The sequence below is a fragment of the Sycon ciliatum genome, chromosome 1, assembly GCF_964019385.1.
Source record: "Sycon ciliatum chromosome 1, ocSycCili1.1, whole genome shotgun sequence".
Lineage (NCBI taxonomy): Eukaryota > Metazoa > Porifera > Calcarea > Leucosolenida > Sycettidae > Sycon > Sycon ciliatum.
Genome location: NC_088643.1, coordinates 49937253 through 49952152, shown reverse-complemented (window position 1 = coordinate 49952152; position 14900 = coordinate 49937253). Strand labels below are relative to the sequence as shown.

Here is a 14900-nt window from a genome sequence, read left to right as displayed (position 1 = left end):
CCAAATGCGAATGCAGCCTTGCCGGTCGCCCGCCGGCCTGCCGCCTACGCGACCAGCCTGAGACTGGCCCTGCCGCATTTGGCGCTTCTAAACGCTGCGATCCGGTAGACAGCTCACTGGGCTGCCAAATACGTGACTGGCTTGAGGACAGTTCCATACTGGGCAGGGCGCCCAGCTCAGGTCGCACACCGTAGCGGCGTGAGCTGGGCGCGGTGAGGGTTGGTGATAACTACAGTTTCCTCCTTCCTCCTCCGGAAACTTCCATTATTCTTTTTTTGCCGTCATCAAGGCGGTAGATGGTGTCGTATCACCCTCGACCGTACCTGTCCCGTACCTGTCCCGTACCGTACCGTCCAATCAAAGACGGCTGGCCACAATGCTTATTCAAATAGGGCTTTCAAATACAAGATCATTACGTGAAGCAACTTGGAAGAATTAGTATGTATGCGAAGTGTATGGGGGGGATGCATGCAGGGCGATAGTGCGGGTTCGAATCCCAGGTTATGTCTAAAAACAAAAAGTAGAAATTTATAAGAATTTATAACATCCCTATGCTTTTTTTGTCTAGGTCATCAAGGCAAAAAAGCATAGCGTAGGGACCTGAGCTTCCAAGCTCTCTCGTTCAAAGCACACCAGTGAATAATTGCAAGAAGGTGCAAGAGAATAGCTAGAGAGAAGAAAGGAACCAAAGAGGAATCCAGATGGAAAAGTAAAAGTAAAGATAAGAAGCAATAAGAACATTGAAAGGATCGGTCACGCAATACAGTCAATTCCTATCATGGATAGGATAATGGGCCGTATGGCTACCCTGCGCACTAAGCTCCCCAAAGCTAGCCTGGGTGACCGTTTGTGGTGGTCTACCATCAAACAAGCAGATGGCAGCAGCAGAGACACCTCCCGATGATCCCAACTCTCACGCCAACGGCTTCATACGACCAACCATGGAGTACTGCTGCCTAGTCTGGATGGGGGGCTCCACTGGCCTGCCTGGACGCAGTACAACGCAGGGCACTAAAGTTGATATGCCCTGGAGTCTCCGTACCAAGCCTGGAGCATAGGCGCAGGGTGGCTGCCCTGAGCTTTCTGTACAAGCTCTGCTTCCTCCCACCGAGCCCCTTGAAAGCAATTATGCCCAAACCTCTCCAGCTGGCGGATGAAACCCCCAGCACCCGTCTCTCCGCCCAGCGACGCCAGTCACACCACTTTCCCTTGGCGTGTAGCCTGCCTCGCCGTTCCCGCTCAACCATGGCCAAGGCTTTCCCTGCTTGCGTGCTGAGCACGTGGAACTCCCTGCCTCTGAGAATCCTCGCACAGCAGCCATACAAGGACGGGATGCTGCAGTTCAAGAAGATGGTCCACCATCACCTGTTGACCAGCAACTGGATGCAAGCAACCGACGCCTTGTAAACCTGCTACATGAATTTGCTGAACTACACGCTCTCATGTACTCTCTCTCTTTCTCAATCCTGAAGTCCTACAATGTCATCTCCGCGAAACAGTTCGGGTTCAGAAGGGGCCTGAGCACGGCTGACGTCTTAATCAAGCTCCACTGTGAATGGTCCAGAGCAACCGGCCTAGAAGGAGCCGCCCGTGTTTTTGGCGATAGATATAGCAGGTGCCTTTGATAAAGTCAGCTATGCTGGCCTGCTGCACAAGGCTTCTGTGTACGATCTAGACGGCCCGCTTCTCGGATGACTGGAAAGCTACCTGCACAACCGGCGCCTGCATTCTGTTGTGGGCGGCCAAGAGTCCTCCCTGCACCACATCCAAGCAGGGTACCACAACGTAGCATCCTTGGACCTACGTTATTCCACCTGTATGTGAATGGCTGTGAGGATACCTTGCCTGCTGGTGCTGAGCTTGCAACCTATGCAGATGACACGACACTGTACCATCTCTGCCACCGCCAGCATATCCGACTCTGCTACACAACTCCAGGAAGCAGTGGACGCCATCTCCACTGGGGTTCCAAGTGGAAGGTCACCTTCGAGCCCTCCAAATCTCAGGCCCTCATCATTGACCACCGCAAGCCTCCCTCAGTGCCCCCACCAGTGCTCTTTAATGGCATGACTGTTCCTGAAGAGAAGGAAATCAAACTTCTGGGCATAGCATTCAATTCGCAATTGTCCTACTCAGCACACCTGCGGGTCGTGGCCTCAAAGGCAGCCCAACGCCTTCACTTCCTGAAAAAGGTTGCGCCCCTGTTGGACTCTAGCGGCCGCACGGCGGTCTACAAAGAGTTCGTGCGGCCAATGATGGAATTCTGCTGCCTGGTGTGGATGGGTTCATGCACATCCAGGCTGGACAAAATACAGCACAAGGCACTGAAGGTTATTGTCCCAGGCTCCCCAGCCTGAAACATCACCGACTGGTTGCTGCGCTTTCGTTCACCTTCAAGCTGTCCTGCCTCCCAACAACAAGCCCTCTGAAGCCCATCCTGCCACCCCCAGCCAACCCCCGCCCAGTGGGTGGTCGATCCACTAGGTTAGCAACAGAGACTGCCCACTGCGATCCGCTCCAGCTCAAGTCAACGTTGCCCGTGCGCACTCGTAGCAGCCTCCGGGGTTCTTACTCAGACTGAATTATTCCCTTGTGGAACAGCCTACCAGCGACCACCCTACCAGCACGGCCGCAACCCAGACAGCTCCAGTCCTTCAAGGGAAAGTGCAACAAGTATCTGCTGCACCTGAACTGGCAGACAGCCACCGACGCCCTATGAAACGGTTTAGACCAGCGCCTCACTAGCATCCTCCCTCCTTCCTCCCCACAATGTGATGTTATCTCTCATTCTGCTTCTCTCACAACCATCTACCCATTGTCCTCGTTCCTCACTATTATTCATCCCCCTCCTCATGGTTTTACTGGACTTTCGTATAAAAAAAATTAAAAAAATTCCATTGACATCCCTACGTACGTATTGAAGTAGGTCGTTATTTTAAAATTTAATAATGAAAATAATATTTTACCAAGCATTCCTGCAAAAGACGCAGAACACACTATACTTGCTATACTTGTGATAGTTGCTAGTACCAAGAGTACATAACCCCCCCAGAGTGTGCAACTCCCACATACCCTGCTGTCCCGACAGAATTTCAAGTTGACGTCATTATTTATGACGCAATGCTCCTTGCACCAGTGATTTACAACATGTGTACGGGTGTCAACGCATCACACGTTTTTCTTTGCAATAATTTGTACAGGATCGATCGGCTTCAGTCAACCACAGGTTCCGGATTCGTCTGATAATCCGTGTACAGTGCGCATTGCATCATCAAAATGACGTCAACTTGAAATTCTGTCGGGACAGCACCCATAGTGGAGTTGCACACAATTTTGGGGGTTATGTACTCTTGCTAGTACTGATAGCTAGATCAGAGTGGATCTGATAATTATAAGCTCAATATAGTAGTTGATTACACAAGAGCTTTTCCGAGCCTGTTGGCAACAGACCCACGACTGTCTGGCATCAGTAAGTCAGACTTGCACTGGTGAGGCCTTATTGATCAAAAACAGCTTGCAGTCTTCAGCAATGGGGAGATTTGACACTCAACGCGGAAGTTAGTTATTGCACAGGAAGAGACCTAGAATATTGTTCCTTGATGTTTGAAAAGAAATTTGGTCTCCATGTTTATAGGAAATGGGGATGATTATGCTGCTACATGTACATGTATCATGATATTGTGCTGCTAAAAATTATCAGGTATTATCATGTCGTATATTATACGACATACTGGATTGGCCGTGGTCACCATATACCTCTAGCCTTACAGCAAAAATGCAGATGCCTAAGTAGAGATGGTGGCAACAAGAATTCAGTAAAAGAAGGCTGAGAGCCAGCAGAGAACCTAGCCAATACGCTCTCAAGAAGCCAAGCCAAGCCAATCCAGGGCACGGGAAGTTTTTGTCTGCAAGCGTCAGTATTGACTCTTGCACTATTACCGCATGCAGATTAACTCAACGTCGAGTGCAACCAAATGAAAGGGAATGGGGAGTAATAGATCAATGTTGGTTGTACGAATGTCCTGAGTATACACGAATATGTGCTGTTAGAAATGGAAGACTGCACTTTTTAAGTCGTTTGTCATGTTGAGACGCACAGTTCATGTTCGCTTCAGATCTCCGGGATGGAGTGATCCATGTACTTCTTGAGACTTCCGATGCTGTGCACATTAATAGAAACATAGCAGAAAGGAACTGTGAGCTGAATTCAAGAGGTTAGGGTCGGTTCACACATTTCCAGTACGTACACGGAAGGGGTGAGCGCATCTTGTAACCCCCCTCCCCAGCAGAACGTGGCAGTGTGAACCAATGCAATGTGTACCAAAAACCGGACGGTAAAGCACCAAGGGCCAGCAAGCTGAAAGTTGGACAATGCTCAACTTTGGGCCCTGGTGCCGATACTACTTGCACAAAAAGTAGCATAATTATACTGTAAATCATGAATATGTAACGAACAAGTAAATCTAACGAGTTAACGAGCAAAGATTTGTCGTTATTTTAAAATTCGTTAGCAGAAGTCGTATGATTTGGGCCTCGCACGATTGAAATCGATCATTTCACATTATGGCATGTAGCGTGTGTTCAACGGATCGTAACTCAGTCAATTCTCAACGGAATTCAACAATCGAAAGATCTAGATGATAGCAGAGACGTTCAGCAGTCGGCTCGAACAACTCCGAAGTCTCTCAGATGAATTTTGACGAAGCGACAGGAGATCGAAAAATTTGAATTTTTTACGCTCTTGCGCTGGATAAATTTCATTTTCTTTATTTTCCTGACATCGAGGTATACTGTGTGATGGACAACAATGAATGTCCTTGACGAGCATTCCTAGTATTATTGCATCTGTCTGAAAAAACCGTTAACTTTTCAAACCGTTAACCTTCGAAAATCAGAAAATCGTTAACTTTGCGGGTCGTTAAAATAATATGATTTACAGTAGACCATGCACCTCGATGAGCGCCGGTGTTTCGACCCAAGCTTTTTTTTAAAGGATTCCAGGAGTTCAAGCCTAGAATCGACCCAAAGACAAGCTAAATTGAGGTCAAAGATCAGATCCATTGAATATTCTTGTAGTCCATTCAATGTCCATTCAATGTAGCATATTCAAATCAGCCAATTTGAACAGTACAACCAAGATGAAGTAGTTCAATGGCAGCAAGCAGACAATGCACGCATCAGCACATCAGCTTTTGTTCTCTGACTTACTGTTTGACCATGTGATTGTAGAGAAAGTCTGGCATGATGGTGATGGTCACTGACGGCAGGGAGACGGCAAAGATCTTCGAGATGTCGTCGTCGGACATTCCGACAACGTTCTGTCCGTTCACTTCCACTAGATAGTGGTCGATGACCAGACCGTTTCTGTTCACAGCCAGCAGCACAGCAATGACAAGAACAAACCTCAGTCCGGACCAAAGAAGAGAGTTACTGTGTCAGGAAAGGGCGAGGGTAGCAACTTACTAGAAGTATGGGCTCCACTATTGTAAGGGTAGAGATGTGCACATACCCATGTTTTGTTTTTGTTTTTTTGTTCGTTTGTTTAGCACCACATGATTCAACCTGTGTTTGTGCCCGGCAATTCTGGAGACTGGCTGTGCGCGAACCCACGCTTGTACCGTAATTCTTGGTTTACATAGAATGTGTGTGGCTATCATCCAGCATAGTTTGAAGTTAGCAAGCAGGGTGCAAATCACGGCTCACTGCACACTGTAATGGTGAGTTCAATGCCCGTCAGCAGGCCGAACTGGCTAGTTGAGAGCATGTGGACCCAGTGTCTATAGTGCACTATCAGACCTCTATGTGACAATGCAAGCAATTAATTATTTGACATGCACGATGTGCTGTGCCTACATGTTCAGAGAATTAGAATATCCGGATAATTAGAAGTTTTCCCCTGGTAATTCGCGGCTCGAATTATCAGCATTCCACCAGTGCAGGCAAGAGCACATTGGTGGATGATAGCACACCCGACTATAGACAGCGGCTGATCATTGTACACTGCGCTGCTATCGCATGTATGTACATACCGAGCGGCAGAAGAGTCCTTGACAATGGCTGTGATGAGACCCCTCTTGTACACGAAGCCGACGTGATTCATAGCGTCTTTCTGCATGGTCACAGTGCGCTCAAACGGCCTGCACGGGACACATACACAACACCAATAACAATGTTGACACCAATCACAACTACCACAGCAAGATATCTGTATAAAATAGATTTAAAAAAATGGAAGCAATGCACATGATATGAAGAAGGGTAGCCAGCAGGTTTTAGCCAATTGAAAAACTTAATTAAATCTGAAACTCCCCACCACAGCATACACTCTCAGGATCTTGTTCACCGAATCAGCAACAAAGCAACTCGAATAACGAAGTCATATACTAGTGCTGATTTCCTCAGACTGATGCTTCACCTGTACCATGAACATGTCCCATACTTCCCAGGGTGATAGCCGTAGCAGCCATACGGGTGTAATCCTGATTGCACCAAGACTACGACACCCAAGAGTTTGCAACTCCGCTATGGGTGCTGTCCTGACAGATTCTAAGTTGACGTCGTTTTCATGATGAGACGTATCCTGGTGATTCATGGACTTGTGGTGTCATAAACATGACGTCAACTTGGAATTCTGTCGCGACAACAGGGTATGCGGGAGTTGCACACTCTTGGGGGGGGGGGGGGTTACGCACTCTTTATTGCACCTATATAGTATACACATTCTACACGCGTACTATGAATATTTATCACTGTTCTCACACTTTACCATTTTAGCAGCTTGCATATGCCCTTGTTATATGTGGAAAACGCGCACTTGCGCCATTTCTGGTGTATAAGAATGATCATTCCTCCATTATCATCATTATCATCCTCTACTGATGAGCTCCGACAGGGAGCGAAACAGCTGTCGAAAGGCGTGGAACAATATTATCTCTCAACGGAAGTGTCCTTGCTGGTGTCTGTATGGTTCGGCTGAAGAGCGCGTGGTTGTGATGAGTTGGGAATGCAATATATAGTATGCTGCTTGCCTATTTTGTATGTCTTCTCTGGCAACTACTGAGTGGTATGATGCCTCACTCTTGACATGAACAACTGCTCACCTGTCTCTGACAGCAATCTCGATGCGCTCTGGAGAAGCCTCGCTGAAGATCTTCTCAACGGCCGTGGCCTTCAGCCCAGCAACCGTTTTCCCGTTGATCTGCAGTGAAGAAGGTCGCAGGTAAAATAAATGTACACACACACACACAAACACACACACACATACCGTAAAGTCGCGGATAAAAGCCGGGTTTGCATACAAGCACATCGCGGATAGAAGCCTGAAAATCAAACGGGTCAAATGCATATAAGCCTGTCGCGCGTAGAAGCCTGGCTTCTATGCAAGCGCGGATCGGGTAGGTCAAGAGTGCATGCACTATGTACAGTGCATAGTAAAACGGCCGCCATACCGGTAGTCAGTGGTAGATCTACGCGTGTCGCGCGTAGAAGCCTGGCTTCTAAGTAAGTTCTATGCAAGCCCGGATCGGCCGATGTGCATAAAAGCCTGGCAAAAATATCAGTGGTGCATATAAGCCTGGTTTGCATACAAGCCTGGTTTGCATTGAAGCCTGATGCAGAAACCGGCTTATGTGCTTATAAGCCCGGCTTTTATCCGCGACTTTACGGTACTCTAATTTCAGAAATTTTCGGTGCTCAATATTTTCGGTATGAGAGCAAAAGGCTAGGTTAGGTGAACTGAAATTTTCGGTACAGGGAAGCAGTTCCTCATTGGATTATATGTGTTAGTGTTTGTTCGGTGTATTGAAATTTTAGGTATGAAACAGATGCACCAAAAGTACCGAAAATAAAGGTATACTGAAAATATGTGACATTACAGTATGCACACACATCATGAAAGTGGTCCTTATTTGTTGTACCATACTTTCCGAAGTATTAGCATTTTATTAGTATTAGCCGCACCCAGATTGTTTGTCACAAAATACAGACATCTACCCTATTGGTCACCGCTATTTTGATCATCGTAGTATAAGCTGCACCGACTTTTTTGGGGGTGGGGGGGTTAACTGGTGTTCAAAGCGCACCTTATATACTCCGGAAAATCCGGTATATGTTTGTATCTTGAACACCAGAACTGAGTATAGCGGGCAGAATGCCGGAGTTCATGAAGCACGATGTACTACAGGCTCAATCCCTAGTGTGTTTTCCAACTGAAAGCATTCACCTGTTCACTCAGTCATACAGTCATACCAATACAGGGCTATTCATCAGCAGGATGGAGGTAAAGGGGAAAGAAACTCGGAAGAAGAAAACCCGATTGTCATCCACCAGGACTCAAACTTGGGACCATTATAATTTGTGTCAATGTAGCAGGATGGTTAGTATTGGTTACCCTGTCCAAAAACTGAACCCAACACCGGGTCGCTGCGAATCCTTGCAGAGAAGTTGCAATTAGTGCGGTTTCCCGAGGCTCTCTTGCAACTAGATTGCATTCCACCTTCCTTGTGCAAGTGTGTGCATGTGCACGTGTGTGTGTGTGTGTGTGTGTGTGTGTGCACGTGTGTGTGTGTGCACGTGCGTGCATGTGTGGGTGTGTGTGTGTGTGTGTGTGTGTGTGTGTGTGTGTGTGTGTGTGTCCAAGGCATCCTTTCAGGCAATTGAAGAGATGAAATCGCTGAAGATCAACAGTCGCCCATATGAGGCGCAAAGCCGGGGGCAAGGTTGAGCAGTTCATGCTGACTTGACCGGCTACAGATTCCTGTACGTATAAATTCATGCACTCATGGATGAATGCACCCATGGATGAATGCACCCATGGATGAATGCACCCATGGATGAATGCACCCATGGATGAATGCACCCATGGATGAATGCACCCATGGATGAATGCACCCATGGATGAATGCACCCATGGATGAATGCACCCATGGATGAATGCACCCATGGATGAATGCACCCATGGATGAATGCACCCATGGATGAATGCACCCATGGATGAATGCACCCATGGATGAATGCACCCATGGATGAATGCACCCATGGATGAATGCACCCATGGATGAATGCACCCATGGATGAATGCACCCATGGATGAATGCACCCATGGATGAATGCACCCATGGATGAATGCACCCATGGATGAATGCACCCATGGATGAATGCACCCATGGATGAATGCACCCATGGATGAATGCACCCATGGATGAATGCACCCATGGATGAATGCACCCATGGATGAATGCACCCATGGATGAATGCACCCATGGATGAATGCACCCATGGATGAATGCACCCATGGATGAATGCACCCATGGATGAATGCACCCATGGATGAATGCACACACAAACAAACAGACGGCTCACCTGCAGAATCTGATCACCGAAGCGGAGTCCGACCTGAGCAGCCGGTGAATTTCTGTAGACGAACGCCACAAATATACCTTTGCTGATAGCTGCTACGGCCAAGCCAGCTTTTCCATTTACATCCTTGCAGAGGAGAATGGGTCGAAGACCTTGCGTAAGTGACAAAACAAAGATGGGGGAGAAAAAGAGAGCAAGCGAGAGAGAGAGTAGTATCAATAATATTGATAAAAATTAATGACAAAGAGAGAAAGAGAGACAGACAGACAGAGACATAGACCGAGAGGCAGAAGCAGAGTGGGAAACACAGAGAGAGAGAGTGAAAGAGAGAGAGAGAGAGAGAGAGAGAGAGAGAGAGAGAGAGAGAGAGAGAGAGAGAGAGCGTTTGCAACAACAGCAAAAAGTGATGATTTCAGCACAACCTGTTTGGTTGTCAGTACCCCCATTCTTCCAAGACATCGCCAGGCATAGGAGCACAACACAAGACAAAGAACAAGACCTATACTAGCAATGCAGTTACCGCTACCTTGTTTGATCTCTGACTGAAGCATGCCTCGATCATTGTTGCCGGTGACCGGCGCTATCATCGACTGAGTGCTGCTCGACACCGGCCTGGCAACGGCAACCGGGACCTATGGCAGATAGGACATGTGCACAGAGCAGATAGGATACATGCGCAGAGCAGAAGACCAAGAGCAAAGAGAAACACCATGTTTGCCGTGCCAAGTAAAATCACCAGTCCTGTTCTCAAACAATCCGCGGACCAGGACATCCGGTAAAATAGGGTCACTATTTGTAGTCTCTTTCATACACAGTGGGCCTATCTGTTTTCACACATGATAAGGAGGACACTGTTGATTCTGTTAGCCCCAACGCTGCAATGTAATCATGAATGTCACCAAGAAAATACACATACTTGAGTATCTTAGTTGAATCTGTTCCATTTCCGAACCCTGTCGGCACATGGCGCTTCCTTTATCCGAAATGCATGTTCGGCGCATAGTTATGCGCTTGTGTGTGTGTGTGTGTGTGTGTGTGTGTGTGTGTGTGTGTATGTTGTATCATGTTCACATTAATTTTGTGCCTTTCTTCAGTCGTTGCATGTTATAGTGGACCTACGTTACAGCAGACTGTTCATCTGGTTTGTGATATTTCCTTCCTCTGTTTGTGAGTCCCTTTCCACCAATATGGCAGCTTGTTTTGATTTCCTTTTTTTCAATTCATTTTGCTGTACTTTCTGTTTTGTTTGTGCCACTGCCTTGCGCTCAGTTCTCTGAGTGGAGGGCGGCGTGACCCCAAGGGGTAGCTGATTGATAGTAGTAGTAGTAGTGTGTATGTGTGTGTGTGTGTGTGTGTGTGTGTGTGTGTGTGTGTGTGTGTGTGTGTGTGTGTGTGTGTGTGTGTGTGTGTGTGTGTGCGTGTGTGTGTGCTTGTATGTGTGAGCGCACATGCTCGTGTGTGTGTGTGTGTGTGTGTGTGTGTGTGTGTGTGTGTGTGTGTGTGTGTGTGTGTGTGTGTGTGTGTGTGTGTGTGTGTGTGTGTGTGTGTGTGTGCCATATGGTGCAGTGGTATGTGCAGCGATTTCCAATCGAGAGGTTGCGGGTTCGATTCCCGACGATTATGGTCACACGCATCTTTCTTCTCTTTCTCAGACTCCTCCTGACTTTTCTTTCATTCTCCTGGGTGGTTACCAACAGCCAGTGCATGCCGGAGTATGTGGTGTGATGTGTGTCCGTGAAAAAAAATGAAAAAGACCAAAAAGTAGGGATTCACTGGCCAGAAAAAGCCACTTCATAGCTGTGTGGTGCAGATCATGCTGAGTACGAGGGGATTTGACTTTTTTTAACATTTGGCATTTTTTAACAAATGTGTAAAATTTGCTTTTCTTCTGGCTGTTTCTTTGCTCCGAATGGCTGTATCGAAACATGGGTGGTGGCAAATGAGAGCCAGTTTATCGTAGATCAACATTGACCAGAAAATTTGGTGCATATAATTTAATTCTCCCTGCTACGTCGGTGTAACTAGTGGTGGGTGCTTTGCCATTTTGTGTGAAATGTGTAAAATGAGCCCCTGATTGGACGAGGAGGGCAGTGAATTGCTTCCGCAGGGCCTTTGGACGACGTCAGGCCGTCTTGCCATCACTAAAGACAGTAATGAAGAACAGTAGGTCACGGAATACACTCTGTGAGAACGAAAACATGGCTGCTATGCTATGCTACCTATCCAATTCCACCGTATAACACAGCCACTAGTTACAAATACAAAAACACGGCTTTCGCAGCACACAATGCAGTTCACTCCTCTGGTGACAGATTAATTTTCATCCACTAGCAATCCTTGAAGTGATATCTATCAACTTCAGAACATTGATGACCGAATATCCCAGTTTGTGATGCCATTTTACAAATTTGTTAAAAAATGACACACCAATTATTTGAATCCTGAGAATACTTTTAAAGTAGGACATGATTGAAGACACTTTCCAAAGTGGGATCATTCCCATTTTTGGACACAACGGGCATGAAGGATAGCACTTCCACTTGCAACAATTCATTTGGACGTAGCTTGTCTAGAAGTGACTGAAAAAACGTCATTTTACAACCATGTTAAAAAAAGCCAAATCACCTCGTAGTGGCGGTCAATTCTTTAGCCTTGAAAGCTGTTGAATGGTGCAATCCCAGCACAAGCTGCTATGGCTTCTGCTGTAGCATCGCTATCATCGCCTCCGGCGATGGGCGTCAAATGGTCAATGGTGTGTGTGTGTGTGTGTCCAACCTGTCGGAAGGCTACCCTCTTGCCAAAGCATTTCGGAAGTTGGACTACAGTCCATTCAGAAAAAAATATCCTAGCTTTTGGCCATAAATGGGGCAAATTTTTGAGTTTTCGGCACGATTTTTTTGGCAATCCCCATGGAATGCTCTTCCAGCCGTGTTTTTGAAGTCTATTTCTCCAAAAAGCAAGCCATAACAAGAATAGGATTTCGGCCAGGTTTTGTCCCCAAAGCACTGAATTGGAGAAAAACCATGAAAATCCAGGCCGTTCACTCCACTTGCATAACAGTACATTTGCGGTTCGAGCCCCAGTTGACGTGCCTTTTTTGGACCCTTTTTCAAGTTTCGAATCTCGCGGCACTGCATAGTGTACCACAAAATCGCCAAATACGGGAGCTCTCCCAAGCCAGCGCTCATCTTTTCTGAATGGACTGTAGTTTCGGCTCCACAATCCAGTGTGTCGTTACTATAAAAGCTTTCATGGCTGAGGTTGTTGGTACGTCTGTTGGCCCTGGGTTCCCAGTACCCAGTTGCCGAGGCTGGTTGGTAACATAACTCCAATTTCACTTCAAGGTACCAGTGCATCTAGTGTCTGCTTTTATCAAAGCAGCGTGCTGTCTATATTGGTTACCCCAGCAAGTGTAGGGTGTGCATAGGTGACTGTCTTGGCCGTCCTATTCCGATGTACTCCGTGTGGTGTAGACCAAGTGTGCATTGGGGGGTCGATTCACATGGCTTCGCCAGTTGTGTTGATTAGACAGTTATCTGGCGCTTGTCTTGATCTGTTTCAATCAGAATCAGATCCCCTATCGTTGCTATAAAGAGAAATCTGTGGGTACACATCCAGTGCATTTGAAGATTTGCGTGCTTCTCCTGCAACGGGCGTATACATGGTACATGGTACATGGTGTGTGTGTGTGTATTGGATCCCGGGACGGATACCCTGATGCCGGCAATCCCTTTTCTGCACCTTGTCCTCACCCACTTACTGAGGCGTGGTGAGCCCATAAGTGGGATCATTTATAAGTCCACCCAGAGTTTGGGGATTTCAGGGGGTGTCGGCTGTAGGGCAGTTCAATTATTGATTCATCTTTCCAAGATTCCTTTTGATTCTCTCTCCTTTCTCGGGGAGACCCACGTGACCAGTTTTGGCAGTGAGCAACAAGTACAGGTGTGTGTGTGTGTGTGTGTGTGTGTGCGTGTGTGTGTGTGTGTGTGTGTGTGTGCGTGCGTGTGTGTTGTGTGTGTGTGTGTGTGTGTGTGTGTGTGTGTGTGTGTGTGTGTGTGTGTGTGTGTGTGTGTGTGTGTGTGTGTGTGTGTGTGTGTGTGTGTGTGTGTGTACACCGCCATCACACACCACCAACACTTACCTGGGCGGGGGCAAACTGTGCCACTGCCAGAGCATGCTCTTCCAGTACAGCTGGGCTGAGGTCCAGTCCCATATCGGACAGACTTGGGTACAGAGATGGGTACCTGGGAAGGCAACTGCTGCTGGCCACCGCTGCTGCTGGCGGGGCAGTGACAATGGATGGCTGAGCACTGGGCGCGGCTGCAGGGCTCTGCATGGTAGAAAGCCAGGGGAGAATCGCCATCAGCACGACATCACCAACCACTGCAAGTACATACATTGTATTGACTCTAGCACAGCTCGCAGACCTACCGAAACAGCACCCGAGCTATGGACCATCATGTCCTCCAGAGAAGGGTAAAGAGACATTGTAAAGATGCGATATTCAAGACAGGAAGAGAAATGCTAACAGCTCAGTGGAACTGTAAGAAGAGACGAAGGAAGATTGGAAACCACTGTCCTGACAGCTGCAAGCTCAAGCCCAAGAGATGCTCTACTTCAGTACTCGTACTTGCTCTATTTTTTGATTTCAGTATGATTGTTTGCTTTTCTCATTCAAGATCAGGCGATCATGCAGATCAAAAAATATCAGACCCGTACATACACCCGTACCGGTACCACCCTCGAACTGCCATTACGTCATAGCAAGGTTGTACCGGATAAGTCTTGCGCCAGTGTGTACGGTACAACTGACATCACGTCATGTCCGCCGCTTTATTATAATATGGCGTCGTCATCTTCCGTATTCTTCGTCCTACAAAAGGCTACATGTCTGACGTCTGATGTTCGCTGTATGGGCATTTAGAAAAGCGATCCTGTCACAGTGTCAGCTTTTCTATTACTAGTATAGTGTTTTATCAGGGCAATCAACACAGCTACAGGCACAGCAGTACAGGCCTTCTTACACTACAGGGTACCCTAAATGTGCCTATACAAGGTTATGGTATGTTGCATAACGACGTTCCGGCCCCACTACAGTACCACTACTACATTATGTACTTGGGAAAGGACTGTATGTATTGCACAGCGGCCACGCCGCTCCCAGAAGCGGGAGACAACGACAAGTAGCCCTTAGGGCCGGGTTCCACTGCGGCTCCGCGGCTCCGCTACTCCGCGGCACTTGGCTGCATGCAGCGGAGCAGCGCGGTTCCACTGTCACTCGCCATTCGCGGTACCGCGGTCGTGGTCCACACTTTTTGATGACGTTCCACCTGCCTGCGCGCGCGAAATCAAACAAATCCTCGTGTTCTGGCCTGCGCAGCGAATTAAAATTTGAATTTTAAAATTCTGGCGTACAAAACAATGCAAAGTACGGGAAACAGGTCGAGGCGCGACCGCGGCTCGCAGTTTTTGGTCAAGAATCGTAGCAAAAGCTCGCGGTGAGCCGCGGACTCGCTGCTCCAGCTCGAGCCGCGGTCACTATG

At 47.6% G+C, this 14900-nt stretch overlaps 1 protein-coding gene across 1 annotated transcript; it reads right to left on the bottom strand.

The window, feature by feature from the left end:
• Positions 1–3504: 3504 nt before the first annotated feature.
• Positions 3505–14007, bottom strand: LOC135830879 (syntenin-1-like). The gene is made up of 8 exons (XM_065343092.1): positions 13789–14007; positions 13499–13687; positions 9884–9989; positions 9361–9509; positions 7101–7198; positions 6030–6137; positions 5209–5364; positions 3505–4160 (listed from the first exon to the last, which is right to left on the bottom strand). The coding sequence occupies exons 1-8, from the start codon at positions 13843–13845 to the stop codon at positions 4112–4114; spliced, it is 912 nt and encodes a 303-aa protein (XP_065199164.1). The 5' UTR covers positions 13846–14007; the 3' UTR covers positions 3505–4111.
• Positions 14008–14900: the final 893 nt, after the last annotated feature.

What these genes read in the sequence shown, in the direction of transcription:
- LOC135830879 (XM_065343092.1), bottom strand. Translation starts at nt 13,845, where the DNA reads ATGTCTCTTTACCCTTCTCTGGAGGACATGATGGTCCATAGCTCGGGT. An exon ending in ATAGCTCGGGTGCTGTTTCG is followed by an intron (nt 13,688 to 13,788) that starts GTAGGTCTGCGA and finishes TCTACCATGCAG; the next exon opens with AGCCCTGCAGCCGCGCCCAG. An exon ending in TCGGTGATCAGATTCTGCAG is followed by an intron (nt 7,199 to 9,360) that starts GTGAGCCGTCTG and finishes TCTTCACTGCAG; the next exon opens with ATCAACGGGAAAACGGTTGC.